The sequence below is a fragment of the Cheilinus undulatus genome, linkage group 15 (assembly GCF_018320785.1).
Source record: "Cheilinus undulatus linkage group 15, ASM1832078v1, whole genome shotgun sequence".
Classification (NCBI taxonomy): Eukaryota; Metazoa; Chordata; class Actinopteri; order Labriformes; family Labridae; genus Cheilinus; species Cheilinus undulatus.
The window spans coordinates 13,618,615-13,646,332 of record NC_054879.1 but is presented as its reverse complement, the minus strand read 5'-3'; the positions used below and the strand labels follow the sequence as shown (position 1 = coordinate 13,646,332).

The window sequence follows — 27,718 nt, the reverse complement described above, 5'->3', positions numbered from 1 at the left end:
GTACTTTTTTCAAGTACATTTTGAAATCAGTACTTTAACTTCTACTAAAGTAAGTTTTAACCAGAGTCACTGTACTTTTACCTGAGTACAATACGCTTGAACTTTTTCCACCTCTGTTGACTACACAGTAGCACATAACATGAGAATGATTCTACATCACAGCTGTTGTTCACAGCAAAAACTGGAGTGTTAATAACTCAAGGTTAAACATTTTTGAGTACATTTTAACTCCTAAAGTGTAATTTTAACTCCAGTCTTAGTTAAATGGTATTCAGTGTTGAAGTTATTTGACATTGTTGATCCACCAGTTCAACTTCCAAAGGGTGAATTGATCTAAGCTCTGCCCACTGTGATTTAAACCTGATGTTTGTGTGAACAGAGCTCCCCATCATGCCCTTGAGCAGAGTGTTAGGATGTGTTTTAGATCATTTAAGATGTATTTATACATATATGGTTGTGTTTAAATGTTTCTTGTTGTACACTGATCCCTGCTGGGGTTCTTTTGCTCATTTTTGTAGTGGATTGTTGTTGTTTTTGAAGTGAGACACATTTGCACCATGAGTGAGTTATCCACTGAGTCACAGATTGACTTAGGTTTTCCAAACGGTCGCATAATAATCTTTATCAGAATGCATTGTCTTGCTTTGAGGTCGACTCTCTGCTTTGTTCTTGCCAAAGGAGACGTACTTTTCCCCAGATTTTCAAGAGTTATACTGCATCGCTGTCATACTGTAAAATATTTAACACTTCAAACGTGTAGTTTTACCGTATGAAGTGTGGCCCAATGCAGACATGTTAAATTTAACTCTATATGAGCTTGATTAACTCTGTCAATTTTGCTTTATATTTGATCTTATTATAAAGTGGTGTCTTTGCCTGAACAACCTGGTTGGAGATCTGTTCTCTTGTTGTCCTTGCCAATAAGGAAAGATCATATTTTACTGTACCATTCCTCAAAAGCCACTCAGTACTTTAAGTAAACTTTAAATTAAATACTTTATACTTACTTCTACGTAAGTAAATTTTAACCAGAGTAACTGTACTGTTACTTGAGCAAAATAGTAGTTAGATGGGACATGGGTCTGGAGTGGGCCTGGGTGATGGCCATCAAGAGGCCGGAGCAGTACAGGGCCAAGGCTGACACGGCAAAGTGCCAAACCAGCATATTCTCCCATACCTGACCTGACCTGACCTGACAGTTTATCAAATTGAATAAAATGGAACAAAACAAAAATGTTCAGTGTTTAGTAAATACACCTTTTGGAGTGCTTTTTAATTTAACATTATCAACACATGAATTCAAAACATGATCCAAGCAACAGAAGTGGACAGAGGTGCATGAAGCTGAGTATTAGTAGTTGAGTATTATGCAACAAGGAAATGCCTATATAGGTTGTAATGTGAGCAGGATGTAGTAATGTGTAACAGGGGTTTCTTTGGGGTTAGAACGCTCAGCCAATGGCTGAGATTTATTGTTGTACATCACAAGTTAGCATTACAAAGCATGAATGAGATACAGCAACAGAAGAGCAGCTTTCAGGAGCAGGGAATGCTTCTTCTTTTAACTGTCCTTGATAAAACATCCAGCTTTTCCCCTGCAATGACAAGCACAACAGCTCTTTCATGTTGGCTGCTGTGACAATACACAGACTTTTACTACAAAAATTAAGGATTTCTCTGGCTTTTGAAATTGAGATGATGTTTGTACTCCTCCAGAAAATATGTAACATTGATTTTTAATCACTGTGGACATTTCAGTGTGAAAATTCTACATTAAATCTTTATGTTGTCTATCTTTGCTTGCTCCTTTTTGATTGTGTTCTGTGTGTCTCCAGCTTATTTGAGGAGGAGGTGATGTCATACGTGCCGCCATTACTCCACCCCAGTTACTGCCTCTCCTCTTCCTCTCCTCAGAGCTCCCCTGGTAAGTCTCTGTCTCAATCTGTGTCTGCATCGACTTTATTGGATGATACATCTTCTGTCAACTTTAATAAATTCTTCATTTTTATTACATTTCAGGCTTACCACCTTGAGATTTGGCTTATATCGTCTATTTAAAGAAACTGTTAGATGACTTCATGAAATATAACATAGGTTAATACCAGTCTAACATTTAATCTTACTCTAAATACTGTACATACATAAAGATGCTTTGTTTTCTGTTTGTTATCCCCCCCTTAAATCTAACATTAAATTTGCTATTATTCATAATAAATGGAAAAAGACAATGAGGCAAAGTAATGTATAACTTGATGACTAACATACATCTTCCTTGTAATCTTTTTTGCTCCTGACCGCTCTATTGTCTCTATTATGCCTTACTTTCTTTGTCAGTTTAACTTTCTTTTTCTTTCTTTCCTTTCTGTCTCCTCTGTGATCTATATCTCAGGCACCCAGCGAGCAAACGCTCGTGCTCCTGCTCCCTATAAACGAGACTTTGAGGCTAAACTGAGGAATTTCTATCGAAAGCTGGAGACCAAGGGTTATGGACAGGGACCAGGAAAAGTCAAGTAGGTTAACTACTTAACTGCAAAAACCGCATCTTAACTATATTAACATGTAAGTGTTGATTAAGAACAAACTAGTTTTTTTTTAATTAAAAAGTGGCCTAAAAAGTCATAGTTTAGTGTTATTCCTCAAAAACCGAAATGAACTGGCCAAGTATTAAAAACAGCTGGTCAGTCAGATGAAGACCCCATTAACTATATACCCTCATATTAATTTGTGTCATTTGGTGCCAACTCCAGAGTTAGCTAGCATTACTGAGGACTATGAGCCAGAGAAATTGAATTGATGAGGTGACTTAAAGAGAATAAAAAGAGCGTTTATGCTATTTGTATTCAAAAGTGATGACATTACAAACTTATATGATGTAAATATAAGCAAAAGAGCAAAATATCTGCAAAGCTTTTATTTTCACTGGCATATTTTTTTTTTTATTATAATAAATCTTTGACATTAAATTATTATCCATGTCAAAATTTTGCAAACTGAATCCAAATCTGTAGGCTCAGGACTGGATTTTGGTATCAGATGTATTCAAGTTTTCTTTTGAAGTAGGGCTGAATGATACATGATTCATTTAGCTTTATTTAAAACGTGTACATGCGCATTAGTCACATTGCAGGACATGCAATGTTAGTCAAGTGACCATCAGCAGTCAGAAATATGAGAACTTTGCATACAGAGGCTAACACATGCCTGTAATCATATTCAGGCTATGGGTTGTGCTGCTACTGTCACAGATACACCATGGTGACACTGGAGGCAGATGCAGTTTTGCAAGGCTTATCCATTTTTGCAGCACCTTATCCCAGTGCTTTTAATGCAGTAACCACATCTGTTATGGATATTCAGATGATGTTAACATTACAATAGCAGTGTGTGAGAGTCACAGGCTTCTCAACATGGTGAGCTTTGATAAGTGATTCCTGACTGTTGGTTCCTACTTATAAGGGCTGACTTTAATCACTATTTGTCCGGACCCTCCATCGGGACCAGTTTACCTTGGGAGATCCTACTAGGGGCTAATGTCCTCGACAGCATAGCTCCTGGGTTCACTGAGAATCACAAATCCCTTTACTATGATAGGGTGGTCAGTTTCATCCAATATGAAGCCTTGACCCCAATGCAACCCATAGCAGTCATCTAACAGAGTTGAAGTTATTTATTTAGATAAATATCTGTGATCTTGTTCTAAACAAATCAACTTTTAGACAATATTGCTCATTATCAACTCTGTTCTCACTTCTCTAGTTGTTGGACTGTCAGCAATGTTAGCACGTGGAAAAGGAAGTCTCAACCAGAGATCCTTTATTGCCAAAGCGGGTATTGAAGATCCAAAATGCTTCCATCAACAGATAGTGGCCTATGGGTTTTGAGATAAAACACTGTGTAACACAAAGTAAAATATTAAGATGACTTTTAGGCCTTTCTTTAGGTCTAATTCTGGTGGATTCTGTGTTTTCCTTTCGTGTGTGTTTCCAGGCTCATTATACGCAGGGATCATCTCCTGGAGGACGCCTTTAACCAGATCATGTGTTACTCTCGTAAAGACCTGCAGAGGAGTAAACTCTACGTCAGCTTTGTGGGCGAGGACGGGTGAGAAAGAAGCATTTCATTCCCAGTTCATTTCCTTATCGTACTCCAGATAGCAGGAGTGTAAAATGTGTGTATTTGGTAACTGTAATTGATCAAGTAGAGTTTCACTGAGCATGCACGGTTATCTGAAGTTTGAAAATGAACAATTACACGCACATCTGATAACATCCAAGTAGCTGGAACAAAAGGATGGAAGAGGGCCTCTTCTGTAAATCTTACAACATCAAGAGGAAGAGTTTCTACCAACAAATACTGTAATTCAAAGATGATGGATAGTTTCTGTTAATTCTATGATCTTCTACATATTAAAGTATTGCAACTTGTTTTTTTTGCAGGCTGGACTACAGTGGACCCTCCAGAGAGTTTTTCTTCCTGGTCTCCAGAGAACTGTTCAACCCGTACTACGGCCTATTTGAATATTCAGCCAATGACACATACACGGTCCAGATCAGCCCCATGTCTGCTTTTGTAGACAACCACCATGAATGGTGAGGTTTCAGTGTGTTTACATATCTCCTGTACTGTGCGTTAGACCAGTTGGTCCGTCTTCACAATGTGTCGATGTAAGTTTTTGCTGCAGTGCTGACTGTAAACTGTTCATGCTGTCTGCTCTGACTGCTGATCCTTAAAAAAGAATAAGTCATTTTTGGGGTGCTGTGTAGAAATTTGAATCAGCAGTTTTTTGGCAGATTGCGATGGATGAATGGATGGATGGATGGATGGATGGATGTGTATTTCTATTAACAATATTACTCTGAGTTTGTAGAATATGACCTTCTACCGATGACCAACATGGTTGTTCAGACTAGGGATGGGTGGAAATATGGTATCCTTGGGTATTTAAAAATAGCCATAGTATTGCTTTAATTGCTGTCAGAAAAATGGTGCTGTGCTATGTGCTCATACTTACAATAAATGCCTCAAGATTCTGTGTCCATTTCCAGTAGCAGCACCATCACCTGTGAAATTATCTGAAGTGTATTTTTGATACACATGCTGCAGCTGCAACATCGGGCACAATTCAAAACATCAACTGTTATTAAACTTATGTTAACCTTTCTTTATGTGATGTGTAGATGAAGTGTATTGTGGTTGTTGGTTCTTTTGGGCGCTAAAGTAGTCCGTAACTTTTTATAAGCTTACTTTAAAGTGTAGTCATGGCTGTGCAAAGCTTCCCAATGATGCACAGTGTAAAAGGAATACTATTTACAGCCTATCTATATTCGTATTAAAGCGCACAAAACAGTATTTCCCAGTCCCAGATCCTGACGAATAATAGTTTCAGATTATTATTTTCCAAATAATTTCTGAACCAGGTAGGACAAGAGAGTATACTTGCACCATTGTGCACAGAGGGGGAGAAAAAGAGAGTCAAAACTTAATTTGATCCTCTGTCCTGGTGTAACTCAGTTTACCAGTGAATTTTGAAAACAGTGCTGCAACTATAAATCACGTCTTAAATCACCTCCAGTACTCCTTTAATAAACATCCTCATTGTTTGTATTTCCTTCTTTTTTTGTATTTAAAGTTTTTCATGAAATGATTAAATGAAACACCTATAGAGGCACACACTCTGCTCACTGCTGACGTTGTCAAGTACTGGGTCCGACCTGTTTCTTGTACTATGTGTTTTTTAAATACCTGGAAATTTTCTGAAAATTTTGGGAAGGTTTAATGGAATTAAAAAATGAATATCACCAAATGGTAGTTCAGACTGAGGTAGAACTGCAAAAGATCAGACTTTTGTTTGATTTGGATGCCAAATCTGATTTAAAAAGTTCAGATTCAGTAACCTTCAAATTACACATACTCCATCTGTGTAATGATTTGCAAAACTTTCTAATGTGGTCCATGTTCAGTTCATGTCACTCTGCTCTTCCCTGCTCAAGATACGTGCCAGGTCTGTTTTCAGAGGAGGCTGCTAAGTGTGACTTCCTGTCGCGCAGACTGACCCAGACAGGAAGATGAATGCACAAAGTATCCAGTCAGTTTCAAACTGTCACATAATCAACAGACTACTCACTGTTAATCTCATCACTTTATTAGTTTTATGTCCCAGCCTGGGACACAAGCCAGAGGCCATCAGTCCATCAGAATATCACAGAGATGATATGATGCCATGGACAACAACAGGTTAACTTTGGAGGTGGTTAATTACAAGATTTAATATGACACCACACATCCTTTTTAAGTAGCATAAACCTTTTAACTTCCTAATGTACTAACTCATTGTAAGAGCAAAATAATCACAAAAAAATATCAAAATGAAAAGCAAATCAACCCCAGAATGGCGTAGTAATCTGTGGGGTGCACCATAACACTACAGACTTGGAGTATGTGGAATTTGCAAGCAAGACTATGGCTGCTCACACTTTAATGAAAAAAAAAAACAGATCTGAGTCAAAAAATCAGATTCAGGTCACTTTGGTCTGCCGCGTGAAAGTTTCTCAGCTGTGTCTCTTCCCTGCTGCAAGTATTTATTCTCCAGACTTCAGCACTGTTCCAGCTCAGTGCTTGTCCCTGCAGTAAATCTTTGGGGATTTAGTTTATTGTCATGAACAATGTCACCATCTGGTGCATCCCGAGTTGGAAAGTCAACTTCAAATTTAGCGTAAGCCTGTTAAATGCTACATGAAAGTATGGCTACATGAGTGATTTTACTTCCATAGTGTTTGTGCATCTACAGAAAAGAGATTCAGAATCAATTTGCTTTGTTATGCTGCTACTGTACCCCCCGCCCTCCGCCACCGCCAATCTGATACTCCAAGCAGCTACACTTGATTTACAGAGAATATGAAGGGATTATTTAATACTGGTGCCTCTATTAACCCATATTTTTTGTCTATTCTGTCTCCAGGTTTCGTTTCAGTGGGCGTATCCTGGGCCTGGCTCTCGTCCATCAGTACCTGCTCGATGCCTTTTTTACCCGACCCTTCTACAAGGGGCTCCTTCGCATGTGAGTCCCTTAGCCTTCTCCCCTCAGACTTCATATTCCAAACCAGCCTGCAGGGCAGCAGCATTTCCAATCAGCTCCTCCTCACTAACTTCATAAGAGCGTGCTGAGAATATGAGTGTTTCAGTCAGAGCCTCTCAGCTAGTAGCTGGCTGGGTTTCCTATCAGGAGGAGCAGCATGCTCATTTAATAGCTTTGTCCAAACAACCTCAAACCATGCCAAATGTCTGCAGTAAGGACAGAATATTTATGTTTTACTAAGGCCTCTGAACCCCTTCAGAAACACTGATCTGTTCTTTTGTGCAGCCACTATAGTTTTACAAAATTAATTAATTAAATTTCTTTATTTCTCATACTCTGTGAGGTTGTTGTTTTACTTAAGGAGAATTTTAACACAGTTATTCAGAGAAATTTTTAGTCTTTGGTTTTGTTATTGTTCAGTCAGCAACCATGACTTTGTAGGTGTTTCATTACACAAACTAGTCCAAGTAACTTTTTACCATGGACTGTTGAGAGCAGGGATGTTCCTGGGTGACAAATGTCAGAGCTGGATGAATGCTGATTTTAGTTGTTTCTTTGACTTGTCAGAAGTCAGGAGAGCTTGAGTTTATCTTGAGCACAATTTATTCAACACAGGATCACAGCATCAGTCGGTAAATGCATGCAAACGTTGGTTTGCTGAGTTTTTAGTGCTAGCATCATTATTCATTGATTCTCCTTGGACCTTTAACTTCTACATGTCTATTTTTAATGTGGCTGTTCATTGCCTCAGTAAAGTGGTTATATGTAAGTATATCAAGACATGATCTACATACAACTTTATCCCTCTTTTCTTAGCCACAATAGTGCCAAACAGTGCTGCTCCTCTGAGATATTATCAGTGCCTGTGCCCAATGTCTGTTCGATGCGCTTTTGTTTACATTGTAGTTGTAGTACACTATGGCAGCATGGCAGTAGTGATGGGCTGATCCACTTATTCCGATCCATTCCATGTACAGCACTTTGATTGAATGTTTTATTATTACTCATCATTTATTAATCACACAATTAAAATACTACCATTTAATTACATTTCGGTTTGTGATAAAAGAAGTACAAGTATGGTGTTTGAATAAAGAAATATTAAACTACTGTTTTTAAACTTTATTTAACATCTCAGCTCACTTGTAATGGTTCGTAAATTACAGCGTTTTAAATCACTGAGCAATGACATTTATAAACTGCAAGCAAGATCAGCAGACAAACACATCAGGTACAAATTACTTCTGCTGCAAAGTGATGATCAGGTATGCTGTTCCCTAAAGGTAGTTATGATTGCTGACTGATGTCCAGTGGTCTCCTGTCAGTGGAATAACTGTAGCTTGGGCGAGCTGCTCCACTTTCCTTGCCTTTTCACTGCCATACAGTTCAACAATTCTTGCGTGTCACCTGAGGCAATCTGGATAATGTCTTTAAGCCACTCATTGTACCATAAAAACACATTTCTACAAGGTTAACAGACAAAGTAAAGACAAGAACTCAGAAATTACATTTTTCATGAACAATCAGGCAAAACAGAGAGTAGTCTACTATATTCAAACAAAAGCACAAATAAACTGTAAACAGAAAAAATGCAATAAACAAAACAAATACAAAAGACAAATACAAAAGGGATGTGTTGAAAGGCAGTGAAAGTAATAACTTATTGCAAAGCAGAGGATGCCATCACATTACAGGAAATCAAAACAAAATAAGGATAAAAACATAAGAAAAAAGAAAAAAATAGATAAAATAAGTAAAGGAAAACAGAAGGTCTAAGGTGTATTGATGGATAAAAAGCAGAAAAAAAAATGCAGCAGCAACACACAAGCCATTAAATAAGGTAGACTTCACCAACAAAAACCGTAAGATATCAGGTTTATTTAGGAAGATATTTGAAAACTAAAAATGTTATACCAATACTTATATGATCAAACTATTTACTGATTCAAAAAATATCTAGAATCAAAAATCCTCTTTGTTTTGCCTTCTGCCTTTATAAGCATCTAACTGTCCTTATGGTGACCTGCTGTATCTTGTGGGTTTTTCCTGATACATAATAAATTTCAACTAACATATTTTCCTGCCATGTATCAAGCTGTGTGTTACATTTTACTGCCTTTTGCTCTCCCATGCTGTTGTACATGGGGTAACTAACCTTTAACCTCCCCTCTTACAATCAGCCATGCTTTATGAGCAGGGTGATTCATCAATACCTTGTTGACCTCTCTGTATGCTCTGTGTAACCTCTGCCTGTGCTCATGCAGCCCATGTGACCTGAGCGACCTGGAGTTCCTGGACGAGGAGTTCCACCAGAGCCTGCAGTGGATGAAGGACAACGACATCGAGGACATGCTGGACCTTACCTTCACGGTCAACGAGGAGGTCTTTGGACAGGTGTGTGAGGTTCACTGAGATAGATATGATAGATTTGTAGCTAAAGCCTGGTGCATTGATTTTTAATTATTTTGGCAATGCTCTGAAAGGTCTCCTTAGTAGGAGACTGTAACCTTATCTCTGATGTACTCAGTCAAACTACCTTAATGGAAAACCACCTTTTTACTCCACTGAAAGGCTGAGAGTGTTATTATGAAATACATCAAAGGAATGATTCCTACACAGATCAAGCTCTTTGTGACAAGATTGTTTTAACAAAAAATCCTTTACATTTCCATCTCATAAAGTACCAGTCACCTTTACTAATTTATCTGCTTTACCTTACATAACACAAGACCTGCTAATCTACCTCTGCTACAGATGAATCTTTTAAATGGATCAAATTGGTAGTTTTATGGATCTAAATTGGTTTCAACAAGAAAAAATGTTAACAAAAGAGTTCATAGATATATATTAGGATTTACCTAATTATGTTCTGTTAAAACAAACTGAAATCCATCTGCCATTTCTGCATACTCTACTGTGCAAGCACACTGAGGAGCGAATCACTCCATTTTAAATTAATCTTTTGCAATCCTACTGCATGTGTGCAGTCCGTCACCAGTGCATTCCAGAAGCGCCACTCCGTTGTGCTCTGCCTAAGACACACTCCAGGTCTATATTCAGTGCTACCGCATGAATCCACGTAGAGCAGATTGCCTCAAACAACCATAAAAACATGCAAGAACTGCCACCTCAAAAATCAACACAATGCACAGACTCGCGATACAGTCGTAAATCATCACTACATCAACATTGCATCTCATCTTGTGGCACAAACAACAGGTTATCAGGAGGGCAGTAGATCAAAACTATTATGCCACTGTTGATGAAGAAAAGTTAACTTCTGAGGTTGTGACTTAGCTGTATTTATCTCACATCAAAGTTGTGAAGTTGCATACTTGTATACTTTGAATATACATCTGTCTACTGCAAGAAATTCATAACCAGTTAGTGGGCATTGCCATTGCACGTCACACATTTTGGTACGCTTGTAAATGTCCCCAAGTAAACATAGACCACACTTGTAATCATGCAACAATGTAACAAACCGGTTTGTTGTTTGGATCAGCACAAACAAGCTGAGTGTAAAAACACCCTAGAATAAACTTTTAATAGCTATAATTCATGTAAAAAGTTGGCTGAATAGTTGTTTGACCAAAAAGCAGTAGAAAATGCAGAATGCGCCATTACTATATCACTATCACTGTAACACATTTTACACAATCTGATAAAATATTAATTTTAATGATGAATTGTGTATTGCAAGCAGCCATTTTACTGCTCAAAACATTCTAAGAAATACAGTGGCAAAGAGCAGGCTGGCAATACCTCTGGTTAACAGCTCTTCTCTCTAATTGGGTCAGAACTTTGTACTTAAAGAAAACGGGTATACTGTTAACTTAAAAAACCTTGTGGGGTGCTGGTTTGATTGAAAAGACCTCTCAATTGAGGAAAAATGCCAGCAGAGTTGGGCATCACAACTATGGAAATGTGTGTTAGTACTTCACTCACTGCAGCTTGAAAGCTCAACTAATGTAATGTTGACTAGAATAACAAACTCCACATGGGGAAAACAGATGGTACAAAAAGAGCTGCATAGATGCACAGAAACTGCCTGTTGTCATTGTAAAGAGAGACAGTTTGCACCTTTTTCTTTCATTCTGGTGATGAGCAAAAACAGATTGCTAAGAGATTTCTTAATGAACAAAAATACTGTCCTTCTATGTAAATGTGGAAAGCAAAATGACATGCAAAAACGTAAGTATACAAATGTTTTTTGATGCACACAAGTTGTTTTTAAGTTTGTTTTAAGTTATTATTTAATTTAACCAAATTTTAAAAAAAGGAAATGACTGCTCAGGCAGCACTGAAGCAGAGAAGCATCTTCATTTTTCTGCAAGTTAAAGACAGAAATATTTAATAACATCTTACTTTTCCTGGAGAAAACCCAACAACTTTTTGTACCTCAATCTATACAACCCGCCCATGATTCCAGATAAAACTTCTCCTTGATAATCAAGTTTCTGTGTCTCTATCTATAGATCACAGAGAGAGAGCTGAAGCCAGGCGGGGCTGGTATCCCCGTCTCAGAGAAGAACAAGAAGGAGTACATCGAGCGCATGGTGAAGTGGCGTATAGAGAGAGGAGTGGCCCAGCAGACGGAGAGCCTAGTCAGAGGCTTCTACGAGGTACAGCATTCATCATCAGCATGAATAAGGCTACAGGAACCTCTTATAAGGACAGCCAAGAGGAATTTCTCCTTTAGAGCACATAATAGCTATTATATACTCTCTGACAGGACCGTTGATCAATACCAGTGACGCAGTCTACGTGCGTCACTGAATAAAATATAGAGGATTCTCTTTTTTTCTCAGGCCCATCATTCTAACCTCACTTCCACACACATCTGGCATTTTCAAATGCAGATGGTGATGAAGTTTGGACAAGGAAGGCTGAAAATAGCAGAATCAATTAAGACAAAAGAGCAAGTGACAAAACAAAATTGATTTCCATTGAACTACATCTTGATATATTGGCTCTTCATCAGACATCTGTGTTTGATCTTTGCTCTTTTCTGTTAGCATATTTATCACCGTGGAAAGAGCGAAGGCAACGGAATTGAAAACAATCAATTAAAAAGATTTCAGAGATAACTTAGCGTTAACAGTGTTAGTACGAGAGAGCACTGCCCTCTACCCTCATATCTGAGTCTGCAGAACATCTGTCTTCATAACCTGACCACAAACAGACTTCTGTGACCAAATTAGTCTAGAATTAAATATGAAATGCACTGGACTGTACATAGCACAAAATAAAAAAAGTAAGTTTGTTTGAATGCCTATGATTTCTTCATGAGGAAAAAGAAAGATAATTTTTCTGGATAAAAGTCATTTTCAAAATTAAGGCTGGACAGGGCTCCACCCTCCTTGGTTATTGATACTAGATAGACAAAATCTTTTGTCGCAGAGCTCATTTCCTTTTGAAACAGTTTAAAATACTCCAAAATTAAATTGAATTTACTATAAATGGATTTTATACCTTTCTAAACTTTCCATTAGTTTAACTATAAAGACAAAGATACATAAGGCCGATGAGGAAAACAAGAAATAACTAAAAACGTTGTAAAATTGGTGGAAACATTAACAATGTTTGGTGCTAGTGATGCTAGCCAACCTTAGCTGTCCTCCCACAGCACAGCAACAAATTCTTAGTTTACAAAAACAGATTAATGAGATGCTTTAGACTCAAACAATAAACAGCTGATTTCATAAGCAGTATAAATCTTTTAATGCAATCACATCATCACACAAACTGTGTGCAAACTTCGTCAGAGCAACAACCTGGGGTGCAAACAAATGACTTGCCACTCCACCCTACCGCACAAGACCAACAACACAACACAGCAATGTGCACACAGCCAGGTTAAGCAAACAGTGAACAGCAGCCATGGCTTTTTGAAACCTACCACAAGAAAAACAGTTCAAACAGTTCATAAATAATACTGTAAGATTTGCACAGCGGCCAGTTATTCAGAAAAAGGATAAAAACTAATCTCTAACTCAGTAAAATGACATATTAGCAGCTCGTTACAATAATGTTTTTACAAATAAGCGCTTTTATAAAACAGTGACTGTCAAGTTCACAAGCATCATGTGCAATTTCATGCTTCCCAAAACCGCTATTTTCTGCTCCACTTTAATCGCACACATACACCTTCTTTTACAAAATAACCCCAACTCTTCATGAAAAATTTATTCCAAGAATTGACCCTTGATTCTTCTGTTGATATAAATTCACTGCTTCGTCCTTTTCCATGGTATAAGGTAGCCTGCAGCTCAAAAATATTAACTAGCCTGTTTGACTTAATTTACACGAGCTTTTCATTTGTGCCCCTCACAGGGAACACAGGTTATCACATAGTCAAAGCTAACAAAGCCCACTCAGTAAGAGGAGAAATCTGATTGGTCAGATTTACTGTCGATTGAAAATATTCTCTCATCGGGAAGAAAGCATTGAAAAGGGAACTGTAAAGGCTAAATGTAAACAATGCAGTGTTCATTTTGGCAGCTATTTTTAATGTTAGTCTTAGTCTTAGTCTTTAGTCACATTTTAGCCATTTCTATCCTTTTTAATTTTAGTCTAGTTTTAGTCGATGAAAACTCAAAACATTTTAGTTTAGTTTTAGTCCATAAAAAGTCCTCACATTTTAGTCTTTACTTTTAGTCCAAGCATTTATTTTCTTGCCTAAATCTGGTATCAAACCATGGTAGTGTGTTCTATGCACTCTGCCAAACCTGGGGTTCCTGCTTTCTACAGCTGAGAGGCAGAATAGCTACAGCAGCATTGTTTTTTGACAGATTAACCCACAGTGGAAAAATATCACAGATTTTGAATGTCCGTCGAAAACTAAATTACATTTTAGTCTAGTTTTAGTCATCATCACGAAAACTAAACTTATTTTTTGTCAGTTTCAGTCATCACAGATCTATTTTTGTTAGTTTAAGTCTAGTTTTTGTCATGGTAAAAAAGGCTGTCGACTTATAGTTACCTCCGCCAAGGAGGTTATGTGATCGACAGGTTTGTTAGTTTGTTTGTTAGTAACATAACTCTAAAAGCTATGGACAGATTTTGATGAAATTTTCAGGAATTGTCACAAATGGCATAAGGAAGAACTGATTAGATTTTGGGACTGATCCAGATCACCGTCTGGATCCAGGATTTTTTTTTAAAGGATTCTTTACTATTGGGTGATGTGGCTAATAGCGGAGGTCTGCGCTCTCCAAGTGCTTTTCTAGTTTTAGTGATTGTTTTAGTCATAGTTTTAGTTGACGAAATTAACACTGAAACAATGCCGATGGATGGAACCAAATTGTAACTGGTTCTAAACTGGAACTGGTTTTCAATTCCCATTCCTAATAATTGGTAGATTAAAATAAAGCTATGCAACTTTAGAAAACATCTAATTATAATTATTTTAACTCACGTCAAATTTAATATTATTTGGCTTTTTGAAGGAAATGATGATTTGATGTTCTTATTTTTAACAAAAAATTGTTCCAGAAAAAAATATATGGAAATAAGTGGACATACAGAACATCTGTACAGTTTTTAGGGTTTCTTGTGATGGCTAGTAAGTTTCATTGTTTTTTCAAGACTTAATCTGTCAGGTTCCTTTTCCTTGACAACAAAGCTAGTTTTTAACAAGGTAATTAGGAAATGTCTCAACAATTGTCCGACTTTCCACTCTGTCTTGGGAAGAAATTGTGAGGGAGAACAGTAATTAATCCTATCAGAAATGTCCCTCCTGTTGTCACTGGGCAGGGTCTTGCTTTACCTCCACCTCTTTGATTGGTGTATCCTCTGTCCTCAGAGGGCCTGAGTAACAGTCGGCAGTCAGAGCAAACAAGAAAAGACTGAAAAAGTTTTTTTTTCACAATCTGTGACCTTTAATGCTAATGTGGTTCTTGTCAGAGTCAGACCAAAGGAAGTTTTTTTTTTTTTTAATTGTTGAATTACAATGGAACTAGCTTGAATCCCACCCCAAGTACACCTTTTAATTGTGATGAAGCAACAAAATTAAGGACACAACTGTCAAGAGACACATTCAAGTTCACCAGTGACTGGTTTGACATTCCCTAGCAATATGAAAATATGAGTTTTTCATTCGTCATGGAAGTTTGTTTACATATTTAACATCTAAGTATGGCATCTATCTCATGTCAGGTAGGATTTATAAAAAAATGTACCAGCTGGGGCTCAGTGGGTGGGTTGATGTCTAAATGTTCCCACTGCTGTATCAGTGGAGTATGAATGCGCATGACTTTACACATCTAACTCAGTTATTAGATGAGAGTGGGTTAGTTTGACCTACGGTTTTAAAGGGCTTTGCGTGTCAGACAACTGGAAAAACACTGTATAAGCTCAAGTAGATTTACCATTTACAGTAATAATGGAGATTAGGGTCTAAAAAGAATGGTAGTCAGAGAAGAAAACAGGAATTTAAAGTATGTCATTATTTATTTAAGAAGCTGAGGCACAGCAGAGTGTGGATTTGAATTTAAGGACTCGCTGCTTAAGAGAATGTCTGGAGTGGTCTGTTAAATCTCAGGATAATGACAGGTACAAGTGTGAGCATACTCCTCTGAAATACTTGTGTGAGGGAGAAAAATCTATCCAATGTATTACTGTTAGAGGATGAATCTTAACTTAAAGTGGACCAAACTAGACTAAAATCTGGACTCGTGCTCATATTCTGCTTTTTATTCTGTGTTTTATAACCGATGCAAACCCTGAAGTGTTTTGCCTCAAAGGAGGACAGATTGCCAAGGCTTTGTGCCTTACATTTGTGTATATGTAAGTTACAAAGGCTTGATTTGTCCAACAAGAAAATAAAATCTAACATTAGCTTCAAGCAAACTGATGCAGACTTCTCCAATGGTAATGTTTATCCTTCTGCCATCCATGTAGCTTTGTTTCTCCACTGTAAGAAGTCATTACAGCTCTTTTCTCTCAGGGCTCTTGAATTTTTCAAACAATCTGAAGAACAGGCTGTATCATGAGTTGACGTTGTGTCTGTGTTTGTTAGGTGGTGGATGTGCGCCTGGTGTCCGTCTTTGATGCCAGGGAGTTGGAGCTGGTGATTGCAGGCACTGCAGAGATCGACCTGGCAGACTGGAGGAACAACACAGAGTACAGGGGAGGTATGTAGAAGCTGCAGGGAAGCATTGAGCCAACAGAGCCGAGATGTAGATGAAAAGTGTTCATGGCAAGCTGACAGCAAGGTGAGACAAAACTCAGCAAAGTCAAATGGAAACACTGGCTCATGTTCAAGTGACAAACTCATTCACAACTTCAGGGTGCAACTTCAGCAACCAAATTTCACTGCAAGACTGCTTTCACTGCTTCTCTGGGAATAGAAGAGGGGACAAAAAGTTTTCTTTATGCTAACTTTATTTGAGATTATTGCCTAGTAGGTCTTCCTATCAATCAGGTAAACAGACGTTGGACATTTTTCCACAAGGATTTCATGTAAAGACGATAACCTTTTGTCACATTATAGCTGTTTGTTTGTCCAACAATGGTGCTTTGGGTGCCTGAATAGAGAAGGTTTTAAAAAAAAGGTTCTAGAGTAACCTTGCAAAGCAGATGGATACGCCCATTTCCTTATTTTTCACTGGCGAATCCATCTTGTTAAGCTCCCGTCTGAACCGTTTGGGCCAGGTTAGAAAGTGATAGGACCAATCAGCGATGAGGGGCAGTACTCTCAGGTGCGGCAGAGTCGTGACATAAGCAAGCAGCAACAAGAGGCCGGTGCAATTACAGCAGAAGAGGTTAGCGTGGATGCTGCTAAAGCACCAGTTTTATCAGAACATGACGACATTTCTGTGTTAAAAGAAGAACAAAGAACAGCAGTGAGTTGTTTTCTTTTCAAAAACGACAAAAGTCATGTACTGACATGTCTACAGTTGCCATGGTTTGCGTTATTCCTCGATAGCAGCTACATCACGTGTATGGTTCCTATGATTGGCCCGTAAAGATGTGACAGACACCATAATGTTAAAGATGAGGACAAAATTTTTGATTGTAATCAAAAATGTCAGTTTTTCCCAAGTATTACACAAGTATTTCATCACAGCTTTTCCAATCATCCTAGCTCTATTTTTAATTATTTTACTTTAGACACAGCAACAAAATTATTTCACAAAAGCTACCAGGGTGTAATAATTAGTTGCCCCCTAAATGCATTATTTGCTGCCATTTGATTGGCTGATTGAACATTTGACTGAATGAGCAAAAAACCTTACACAAAAAGGAGCACGCTTCAACAATGAACTTTTTAAGGTGCACGACAAAAAAAGACTTACAAAACTAAGGAGTCAGCACTCAAAAAACATCCTTACAAGCAGTTTTATTCTGAAACAATGTGGTAGCTACCACCAGGAATAAAACTGCTTAAAAGGACTTTTTTTTTAGCACAGCTGAGCAGATGTATCTGATAATGCAACTGGTGAGTGAATATATAAAATAAACAACTTTACCAGTTTGATTTGAAGTAAACAGGTAATACATGGGCCCTACAGTGTTTCGTTCACCTAGTTCCACAACAACTCCAGAGGGCTGAACAGGGATTTCTTGGGTCCTAGAGTCATCTCCACACCGTGCTAGCTGTCACCGCCAACCATGCCAACACACATACAAACTTTAATTTACCTACACCACCACATACAGCCCAAACTGCATTGTCACCTTTAACAGACCTCAGGCTCTGTAAACGCAAGCTTCAGGTACTGGCACTTCCCAAGCACATGATTCAGAATTGCCACAAAAAATGACTATTCCTTGTGCCGACATTCCCCATTAAAAAGAACCGCAAAGAGAAAAAGAAAACAGAAAACAGAGCTAAGCAAGAAGACAGGGGAAGTAGCAACAAACTACACAAGATAAAATACAGTTTGGTTAAAATTCAGACTTAAAAGGTGGTTTTTCACTTTGCTTTTACACTAATAAGGAGTTTCTCAGAGTTGTAGGTAGAAGATAATTAGAAAATCTAAATAGAATAATGTTGACTAAAAAGGCAAACTGCAGAACCACAGATTACAATGATTAGTTTTTTCTTAAATGCACTTTGTGACAGAGCTTGCAGAGTAAATTCCATTCCTATGTTGCCCTGTATGTTAGTGAACATTCAGTTGATGTTGTTTTTCCTTTCGGTAAAATAAAACATCCTCTAACAGCACGTCTTGTTGGAAAGTGGTGGGCAGTCATGTTACACACTATCAGGTCCAAAATGTATCATAGAAATATTATTGATTTATTCAAGCATACATTTCAATTTGAATATTTGCAGGAAATACAGATTTGAAATAGGAAACGAAAAATGTAGCTACATCCATCCAGGAGGGGTAGACAACAGACAAACCTAAATATAGCATGAGTGAAGTTAAGATGGTTCATAATAGGAGGAAAGAATGTAAAATACAATGAACTTTATCTGTTTTGATTCAGTCTACGGATCTAGATGTTATGATTGTAATCAATTGAATCAAGTCTGATCTGTTTTTATTAAACTCAGAAGTTTAATTTACCTGTATTAATCCCTCTGATTATTGCTGTATTTATTAAAAATACCCATTAAACAATCGATCAAGATTCTTTAATATTTATTTCATTCCTTATTTAACAACTGTATTTGTCTCTGCTGTGATGCACTTTATAATGAGTATTGAGTCATTGGGGAGGTTGGCTTTTTAATTATTGTAATAGATATTATGTTCAGTACAAGCATGAAAGCGCTGGTGTCCAAACCATTTATAAGAGATCACATTAAAAGGCTTTTTAAAGGTCTGGCCAATCCCAGTTGAGAAGCCGCCAGCAGCAAGTAAGACGAGAACTCTATCTGACAATCGGCTCTGACTCACTGCGAGGCTCTTTTAATAGACGAATCGACTGAGACGGACCAAACGGCTCCAACCATTAAACATTAAAGAGCGGAGCCCATTCAAAAATCACAGAGGAGATGTGAGTGAGACGGGAGGGGCAGAGACGAACAGAGGGGACGGAGGCCTTATTTGTAATTCATCTGACTCATGCACCATCATCATCTATCTCCCCTCAGGTTACCATGACAACCACATAGTGATTCGCTGGTTCTGGGCAGCTGTGGAGAGGTTCAACAATGAGCAGAGGCTGAGACTGCTGCAGGTATGGCACGTGGGTGACCACATGCACACAGACTGCCCCCATGTGGAGGAACAAGGAACTGCAGGCACTGCTGCAGTCATGATTTACACTGCAGAGAGTTACTTTAATCTATTATGTAGCCATACTATTGCAGTGTCCTTTTTCACTGAAGTAAGTAAATCTAAGTTGATCACATTCTGGGGTTTTAAAACCTGGGTCCACATTCACATCTTTCAGTCCTAAATAAGAAATAGAAAGTTCAATCCAGTTGGTTGACTCAACCATCAGCTGCCACACAGATATAATGACTGCAATATAATCTCTAGATATGAGTGAACCTGACTGAAAAACTTTGACTTAAGATGCTTGTTTTTGCCATTAAATGCCTAGCTTGTTACTTCATCTACTGCTCTCTAAATAAATCAACTAAATTGTTATAGAAAGATGCATTTCACAACTCTTTTGAAAGCTCCCAATTCCATTGACAAGCTTGGTGATTTAAAACCTGATTTTTACCTCACAGATCAGAGGAGGAGCTGGTCTACTACTGCATTGATCCGTTGCCTTTCTGTGGTTACAGGTTAAGCAATCATTGTGTGGAGTTTAAAAGTCACAAAAATGGAAACAAATAAGTCAAGGAAGCAGAAGAAGAGCAATCTCCTCTGTTGTGAAATAAACTCTATCATTTGGAAATGGAGTCTAGTGTTTATGATGGGAGATGGAGGTTTAACCACTGTTTCTGGGGAAATAAACATCTCCCTGTATCAAGAATGTTTTTATCCGCTGGAAACATTTTCAGAAATCTAGTCAGACATTAAAATCACAATCTAAAGATGAATAGTGGCAAAAAAGCACTTAAAATAGGATATACTTTGACCAGGCACATTTGCCTGAATAGGTGAAGTGTAAGGCAAAACTGCTGCTTTAGTGCTTTCTTCCTTAAAGCTTTAACTTTATACTCAGTGACACATTAAAAATGCATGTGCCAATTCTGAAGAATTTTCAGATATGTTGTTAAGGCCTTAAGTGTTTGTCTTAAGTGGGCCAGTGTTTAAGTGTAGCTGCTTTCAAACATTTGGCCATTTTTGTATTTCTCTTCTCTTCAGTTTGTGACGGGCACCTCCAGTATTCCCTACGAGGGGTTTGCCTCTTTACGGGGCAGTAATGGACCCAGAAGATTCTGTGTGGAGAAGTGGGGGAAAATCACCTCTTTACCCAGGTAGGATTAATGTGTCATCAGACCAGTATGTAGACCTTCAAGACAGGAAAAATGTATCTGGTGTAAAGTTGGAAAGCTGGTTGATTGTCTGGTTTCTCCAAGATGTTGGACCACTTGTTTATCCTACATTTTTATAAGCCAGTAGTTGAAAAGAATTAAACTGTTGAAAATAACGCCTTAAGTCTAATTTATATGCCATAGCATATGCTGGTCGTCAGTGTAGCCCTGAACCCTATATAGAGGCCTGCACTCATAGCCCACACACACTTCCTCAAAAATGTAACTATGCATTGAAACAGCTTAGACTAAAACCCTGTGACTGATCCTCTGGATTGCATGGGGAGACTGCCCGTCTGGCTGCAGACGACTACCAGTTAGTCAAATCCACTTGCTGGCATTCAAATATCAAACATGCATTTCCTCATTTATGTCTCTTCCAGTGATCAAATGAGTGCAAAAATTCTCTCCTTCCTCTGCCTTGACTGATTCAGTGGCCGTACTTTTCATCTCTTTTAATGTCTCCTTTCTTTTCTTCTTTGCAATTACTGCAGTATAATCAACCATTATTCGAAATATACCAGATCCAAGCCAGGAACTGGCAAAAATGTTTACTGCCCAAAGCACACTGCACAAAGTATTGCAAATGGACACAGACACACCTACCGGTGCATCTCACTAAATTAGAATATTGTCAGAAAGTTAAGGAATTCAATTCAAAAAATGAAACTCATATATAAAATAGATTCATTGCACACATACTTATATATTTCAAGTGTTTATTTCTATTAAATTTGATGATTATAGCTTACAGATAATGAAAACCCCAAATTTAGTATCTTAGAAAATTATAATATTTTTAAAAAGTTAATTATTAGAAACTAATGGTGTCACACTGTTATCAGCTATTTAACTCAAAACACCTGCAAAGGTTTTCAGAGCCTTTAAATGGTCTTTCAGTCTGGACCAGTAGCCTAAACAATCAGGGGGAAGACTGCTGGCTTGACAGATGTCCAGATCATTGACACCCTGTGCAAGAAGGGTAAGAAACAAAAGGTCATTGCAAAGGAAGCTGGCTGTTCACAGAGTGTTGTATCCAAGCACATAAATGGAAAGTTGAATGGAAGGGAAATAATTTGACAGAGAAAAGGTTCACAAGCAACAAGGATGGCAACAGCCTTGAGAAGATTGTGAAAGGAAGCCCATTCAAGAATTTGGGGGAGCTTCACAAGGAGTGGCTGCAGCTAGAGTCAGTGCATCAAGAGCCACCACACACAGACGGATCCAGGACATGGACTACAGATGTTGCATTCCTTGTGACAAGCCACTCTTGAACCAGAGACAGCATCAAAGGTGTCTTAACTGTGCCAAGTGCAAAAAGGACTGGAAAAATTCCACAAAAGTCATCTTTTTCGACGAAAGTAAATTGTGCATTTCGTTTTGAAATCAAGGTCCCAGAGTCTGGAGGAAGAGAGGAGAGGCACAGAATCCAAGGTGCTTGAGGTCCAGTATAAGTTTTCTGAAGTCAGTGATGGTTTGGGGAGCCATGTCATCTGCTGGTGTTGGTCCACTGTGTTTTATCAGGTCCAAGGTCAGCACAGCTGTCTACCAGGAAGTTTTAGAGCACTTCTTGCTTCCCTCTGCTGACCAGCTTTATGGAGATGTTGATTTCATTTTCCAGCAGGACTTCGCTCACTGCCAAAAGTGCCAATACCTGGTTTATGGACCATGGTATCCCTGTGTTTGATTGGCCAGCAAACTCCCCAGACCTAAGCCCCACAGAGAATCTATGGGATATTGTCAAGAGGAAAATGTGAGACACCAGACCCAACAACTCATAAGATCGCCTCCATTCCACGCTGCATTGCTGCAGTAATCCTTGTAAAAGAAGCCCTGACCAAGTATTGAGTGCTGTACATGTTCATACTTTTCAGTAGTTCAACATTTCTGTTAAAAATCCTTTTTTTATTGGTTTTAAGTAGCATTATAATTATCTGAGATACTGAATTTTAGGTTTCTATATGTTTAACTTTTTGAATTAAATTACTGAAATACAACGTTTTGATGTATTCTAATTTATTGAGATGCACCTGTATACACAAGAATTTAGTGCTCACATCAGCATAGATAATGACTGTATTGCAAGGATGTAGATATAGAGCAGAAGTGTAAACCAGGGTTTAGTGTGCACAGTAGGCTACAAAAAGATTGATTTGCTTGAGCAAAAAAATATTTTATTTTGTGCTATTTTTAAATTACCATCTGCTAATTCCATCCATCTACCCATCCATTTTCTATACCGCTTATTCCGTTCCGGGTCGCTGGGGGGCTGGAGCCTATCCCCGCTGTCATCGGGCGAGGGGGGGGGTACACCCTGGACTGGTCGCTAGTCAATTGCAGAGCTGACATACAGAGACAGACAACCAGGCACACTCACATTCACACCTACGGCCAATTTAGAGTCACCAATTAACCTAATGGAATGAAGATGGATTTGCCTGATGACAGACATGGAATCTGACCAGTCCATCTGCTTTGCAAGGTTAACCTTGCTCTAGTTATCTAATCTAATTAGGAAATCCCCATTTATTCAACAAATGCAAAAAATACATTAAATATATGTTGTTTGCTCCATCTAGGTGGTTGTTTTATCAAGACTCTAAGGTGTAAATAGGTTTAAATTAGGTTTGCATATTATTATAGTAAACTTATGGTAAAAATACGTTTATGTCACATTCTAAACCCATCAAATTTAGACGAGGCAAGTTGTATTGAACCCTCATTGGGGAAACTTATTTTTATGGCAGTTCGTACAAATAGAAATGTTAGTCATGGTAAACCTGGGTAAAATAAAAGAGTTGGATGGTACAGCTCTGCACCAATCAGTGGCAGGATGTTGGTCTTTACTTAACATCTATAAATCTTAGCATTAGCTGAGTGATCAACTTCCACTGGTAGCAACCAGGATTGCAAACTCAACAAGATGGAAGCATGGAGCTAGAGAGAGCAAGCACAGAAGCTGCATGGAAATTATATAGTAAGAAAATATCTAAAAAATAGACTGCCTCTTTACATCATGCCGTTTATCATTTATATGTCATTTATCTGTTGCTCTTCTTTTTTCTTGTATTTGTGTGTCTCCATAGGGCTCACACATGCTTTAATCGCTTGGACCTCCCACCTTACCCCTCCTTCTCCATGCTCTACGAGAAGCTGGTCACCGCTGTGGAGGAGACGAGCACATTTGGTTTGGAGTAACACCAAATCAGCTTTCACACAGGTTTACCTTTGGAGACAGAACAATCTGGAAATCCACCGTTCTTGCTGAGGAGTGACCTGGAAAATAAAAACTTAAATCCTCAAAAGGCAACTAACCCCTTCTACGGATAACTCTGCTGTGTTTTTAGACCGGCTTTTTGTCACTCAGCATGCACGCTTCAATTGATTCTCTACCTTTCTCTCACATATCAAAGAGACGCAGATGATGTGAGCACGGCTTGGAAGAAAGGCAGAGAATCAGAGGACGGTTGAAAATCTCTGTAGTACAATTTCTTGTTTTCATGGTTACCTTTGTTCATCAACCACATGTGTGCTTTATCTCTTCAGTTAATGGCCTTGTTTACTGGATTTCTAGCACCGCCCTCCTTCTCCTCCTCCAAACTGCACCTCAGAGACAGCTGCTTAAAATCCACTAAGCTCCCTTCTCCCTCTCTGGACCTCTAAACTGTGTCCTCTCTGCACCGGGGCTGCATCATTATGAACTATAACACACTTAAACTGATCACCTTTGCACAAAACACACACAAACATGTTCTTTTCTTTAATGATGCAAACTGGTGTTTCCACTTATATTTTTTACTGGAATGGAAAGAAATGACATTTAGATGTGACTTTTAGATTATGGCTGGTCCTATTTGCCTGAAAGTGTGAAAGGGGATACACTAGTTTGCAAAAATGCACACTCACATAGATAAACATAAACAAAATACATACAACAGAGATGTTTTAAGAGAGAAAATACACTTTTTTCACATTTTTGATTCCCAAAATAGTGGGGTAATTGTACAAAAATACCCATCAGTAATATTTATGGATAGTGTTATCAACCCATTATGATAATGACGGCAGGTTCAGGTCAGGACTGTTACACAACATCAGAGCTCTTAAGACACATCTTATACACAGCCATGTTTCTGCATTGACTCAATAGCCAGTGTCATATACTCAAACACATACATACAGTGTAGCAGCATTAGCCTTGATGCTGTGATTGCACTTTCTTACAGTGCAATTTCTCCACAGAATACAAATACATTTAAACAAAAGTGCAGGGTTCCTGTCTTTCAAACAGTTCCTCACATCCATCCTGAGCAATAGAGACATTTTCTCACACTGACAGATTACGTCCACTCATAACTCTGACACGCAGCGTCCCTCTCGCTGATCTAATCGCCTCCCACCCCATGAAAGTGATGAATGTACCAAATAAGTGACTGAATGTATGAACCTGGAGCGACTAAGGAAGACCCTAAGAAGAGGAGATTTGAAGTGGAGGGGTAGGAATCAAAAGCGACACTGTTGCTTGAGGAATGAGGACGCTCTTCAGTCGTGATCAGGCCTTGTGAAAATGCTGAAGGGACACAAGCCTGGTGTCTCCCAGGCTGCAAGTTTAAGGTGCATTGGCGGGACCTTTTTTAGTGCCTCTTTCCTGACCATGAAGTGAAATTTCAAATGGGAAGTTGTTTTATGTCCTTGAAAAAGTTTGGCCAGATACATGTTTCTCACAAATCAAAGATGGTATAACTTAAAGGTACAGTGTGTAAAGTTGGGAATATTAGCATCATCTAATGTCCGGTTCAGACCAAAGATTCACTACACAATGAGACCATTTGAAAACATTGCTGTACAGCAACAACAGTTGCAGCTGTCTTTACCAAGCCATCACAGCTTGAATCAAGTGGTCTGATGCTGTTGCCTGCAATTCAGTTCATCAAGTCACAGACAGCTAGTTGCAGGACATTTCATTGCAGATAAATGGGAAATGGAAATCTTTTTTTTGAAAGGCATAAATGCCAAAAATTCAAAGTAGAGTATTCACATTTACACTGTGAATTTTGTAAATGATTACATTGGTCTTTTTTTATTTTTACACCAAAACGAAGCCATTAAGTCAAATGAACTACTGGCAGTGCTCAGGGACAGGATTGCTACAAAGCTACAAGAACTTTTCTGCAGCAGTGAAGTTTACCAACAGCACAGTGGCCTCCATAGTTCTCAGTTGGAAGAAGTTTAGCACAACCAGTATTCTTCCACAAGCTGGTCACATGGCCAAACTGAGCAATCAAGGGAGGCCTACTAAGCCTACTAAGAGGTAACCAAGAACTCAGTGGTCACTCTAGCGGTGCTCCAGAGATGATAACCATCATTGCAGGTCTCACTGATCTGGGCTTGGCTTTTACATGGGGTTTGTATGCAAACTGAAACTTCAAACAGGCTTTCATGTGTTTTGCACTGAGGAGAGACTATCATCTAACCTCTCCATCATAAATCCCAGATCACTGGAGGGCTGCAGTGATGGTTGTCCTTCTGGATCTTTGTCCCAACTCCACACAAGATAACTGAATAACTAAAACTAAAATCTACAATTCCAGAACTGTTATAATCTTGGAGACCAGCTCTTTGAAGACTCCTGGTTGTGGCAAAGTTCTTCCATTTGAAAATTATGGAGGCCACTGTGCCTTTTGGGAACTTTCAGTGCAGCATTAATTTCATCATCAGCTGCAACATAACAGCATTGAAAAAGTGAAGGGCGTCTGGATACTTTCTGAATGTAAATTAGGGTTGCGTTAGTACCACATCTTTCCAGACCAAGTACAAATACATTTGTTTACTAACCAATACTAACTACAAATATGAGTACTTTTCTTAAATTATTTTGAAAGATTGTTTAATTTTCATCAGCTTTTCTTTATCCCTCTTCTTGACAACTTATCAGTGAATAGTTTTTATTCTTCTCTACTTGTGTCATCCTCATTTAAGTTAAAATATCACCAAACTGCAGACGTAGCTCCAATTATGACCACAAACTAACATAACAAGAGGCTAACATCATGCTTTAAAATGACAAAGAGTACAGTATCTGCAATGTTTAATGAGTACTTAGGCATAGTATCTAACTCATTAAAATGGGCCCACTTTAAATATTGTGTCTTTTTTTTTTTTTTTTTTTTTTTTTTTTTTTACTAGGTTTGTTCCTCTAAATGCTTTCAGGCTAAATACTACACACTGTACCTTTAAGGGGCTGTTGTTAAATTACTTAAGAGATATGAACAGCAGGGGGCAGTAATGTGATTTTTTTTACTACTATGGCACATTCAAAGCAGTGAACTGGGGACTTTCTCCTTCCTGAATAGCCTGTCCAGGTATTAAATGTGATGTTTTATGGAACAAGAAGCAGCCTTTAGGGCTCAGTGGATAATCTACCTGAGAAATTTTGGCATACAAGTCCATGCCAGACAATAGATTTGTCTTGAAAGCATGTGATAAAAAACATTTCTCTAATTGCACGACCCAAGCCCACACACACAAACACACACAAATACACACACTAATACACATACTTGTTTTCTATGGGGTGCATGCAAGATTACACCTACTGTACAGAGTCCTGTTGGAGTTAGACCACAGGGGCTGAGATAGAGACAGAGAGCCTCTCATGTGATGCAGCAAGTGAAGGCAGACTTTCCTATCCCAGCCCCCCCTCTCCCAGTCCAATACTGCATGCGGGATCTCCTCTGTTAGCTCTGTGAGCTGTGCTGGGGCAGAAACCCCTAGATGGCGTTGTGTACTAGCTCGATATTGCATGCTGAAATAGTGCAACACACTGTCCTTACTAGCTTTTTTTGCATGAGGATATCGCTATCCATTCAGAAAAAGGGGTGAGGGAGCTGGTCAAGTTGTGTCACTTTGGTTGTGGCGCTCACTTGAGGCATGTGTCCTTATGCTTACCTAACACTGTCGTAGCCCAGGTGTTGCACTCATGGGAGCAGGGTGTAGGAAATAGGTGCTTCAGTCACTTAGTTTTAGCTCTGGGAGTGGACAGTGTGTGAATGCTGTTTTCTCTATGACAGTGCAACGGCAAGTATCTCGGCAGCATGTTTCAAAGATGTTGTTACTTTCACATGTGCTTGTCTGCCTATCTTAGTAATAGGTTGATGGTTATGGTTCATTGTGAATCAGCGATGAATCTATAGGGCTGTTTTGATTTTGTGAAACGTGAGAGCACATGTCAGTGTACCATGTGTGCGGTC

At 38.6% G+C, this 27,718-nt stretch overlaps 1 protein-coding gene across 1 annotated transcript in view; it reads left to right on the top strand.

Annotated features, from left to right (window-relative positions):
- The window catches only part of hecw2a (HECT, C2 and WW domain containing E3 ubiquitin protein ligase 2a), a 78,140-nt gene extending 50,876 nt beyond the window's left edge, over positions 1 to 27,264 (top strand). Inside the window, exons 20-30 of the mRNA XM_041806445.1 lie at positions 1,836 to 1,924; positions 2,390 to 2,510; positions 3,988 to 4,101; positions 4,437 to 4,589; positions 6,959 to 7,057; positions 9,340 to 9,469; positions 11,554 to 11,700; positions 16,098 to 16,212; positions 19,128 to 19,213; positions 20,299 to 20,411; positions 23,555 to 27,264. Coding sequence (XP_041662379.1) covers positions 1,836 to 1,924; positions 2,390 to 2,510; positions 3,988 to 4,101; positions 4,437 to 4,589; positions 6,959 to 7,057; positions 9,340 to 9,469; positions 11,554 to 11,700; positions 16,098 to 16,212; positions 19,128 to 19,213; positions 20,299 to 20,411; positions 23,555 to 23,666 — 1,279 coding nt within the window. The 3' untranslated portion in view covers positions 23,667 to 27,264. The remainder of the gene's footprint in view (positions 1 to 1,835; positions 1,925 to 2,389; positions 2,511 to 3,987; positions 4,102 to 4,436; positions 4,590 to 6,958; positions 7,058 to 9,339; positions 9,470 to 11,553; positions 11,701 to 16,097; positions 16,213 to 19,127; positions 19,214 to 20,298; positions 20,412 to 23,554) is intronic.
- The last annotated feature ends 454 nt before the right edge of the window (positions 27,265 to 27,718 follow it).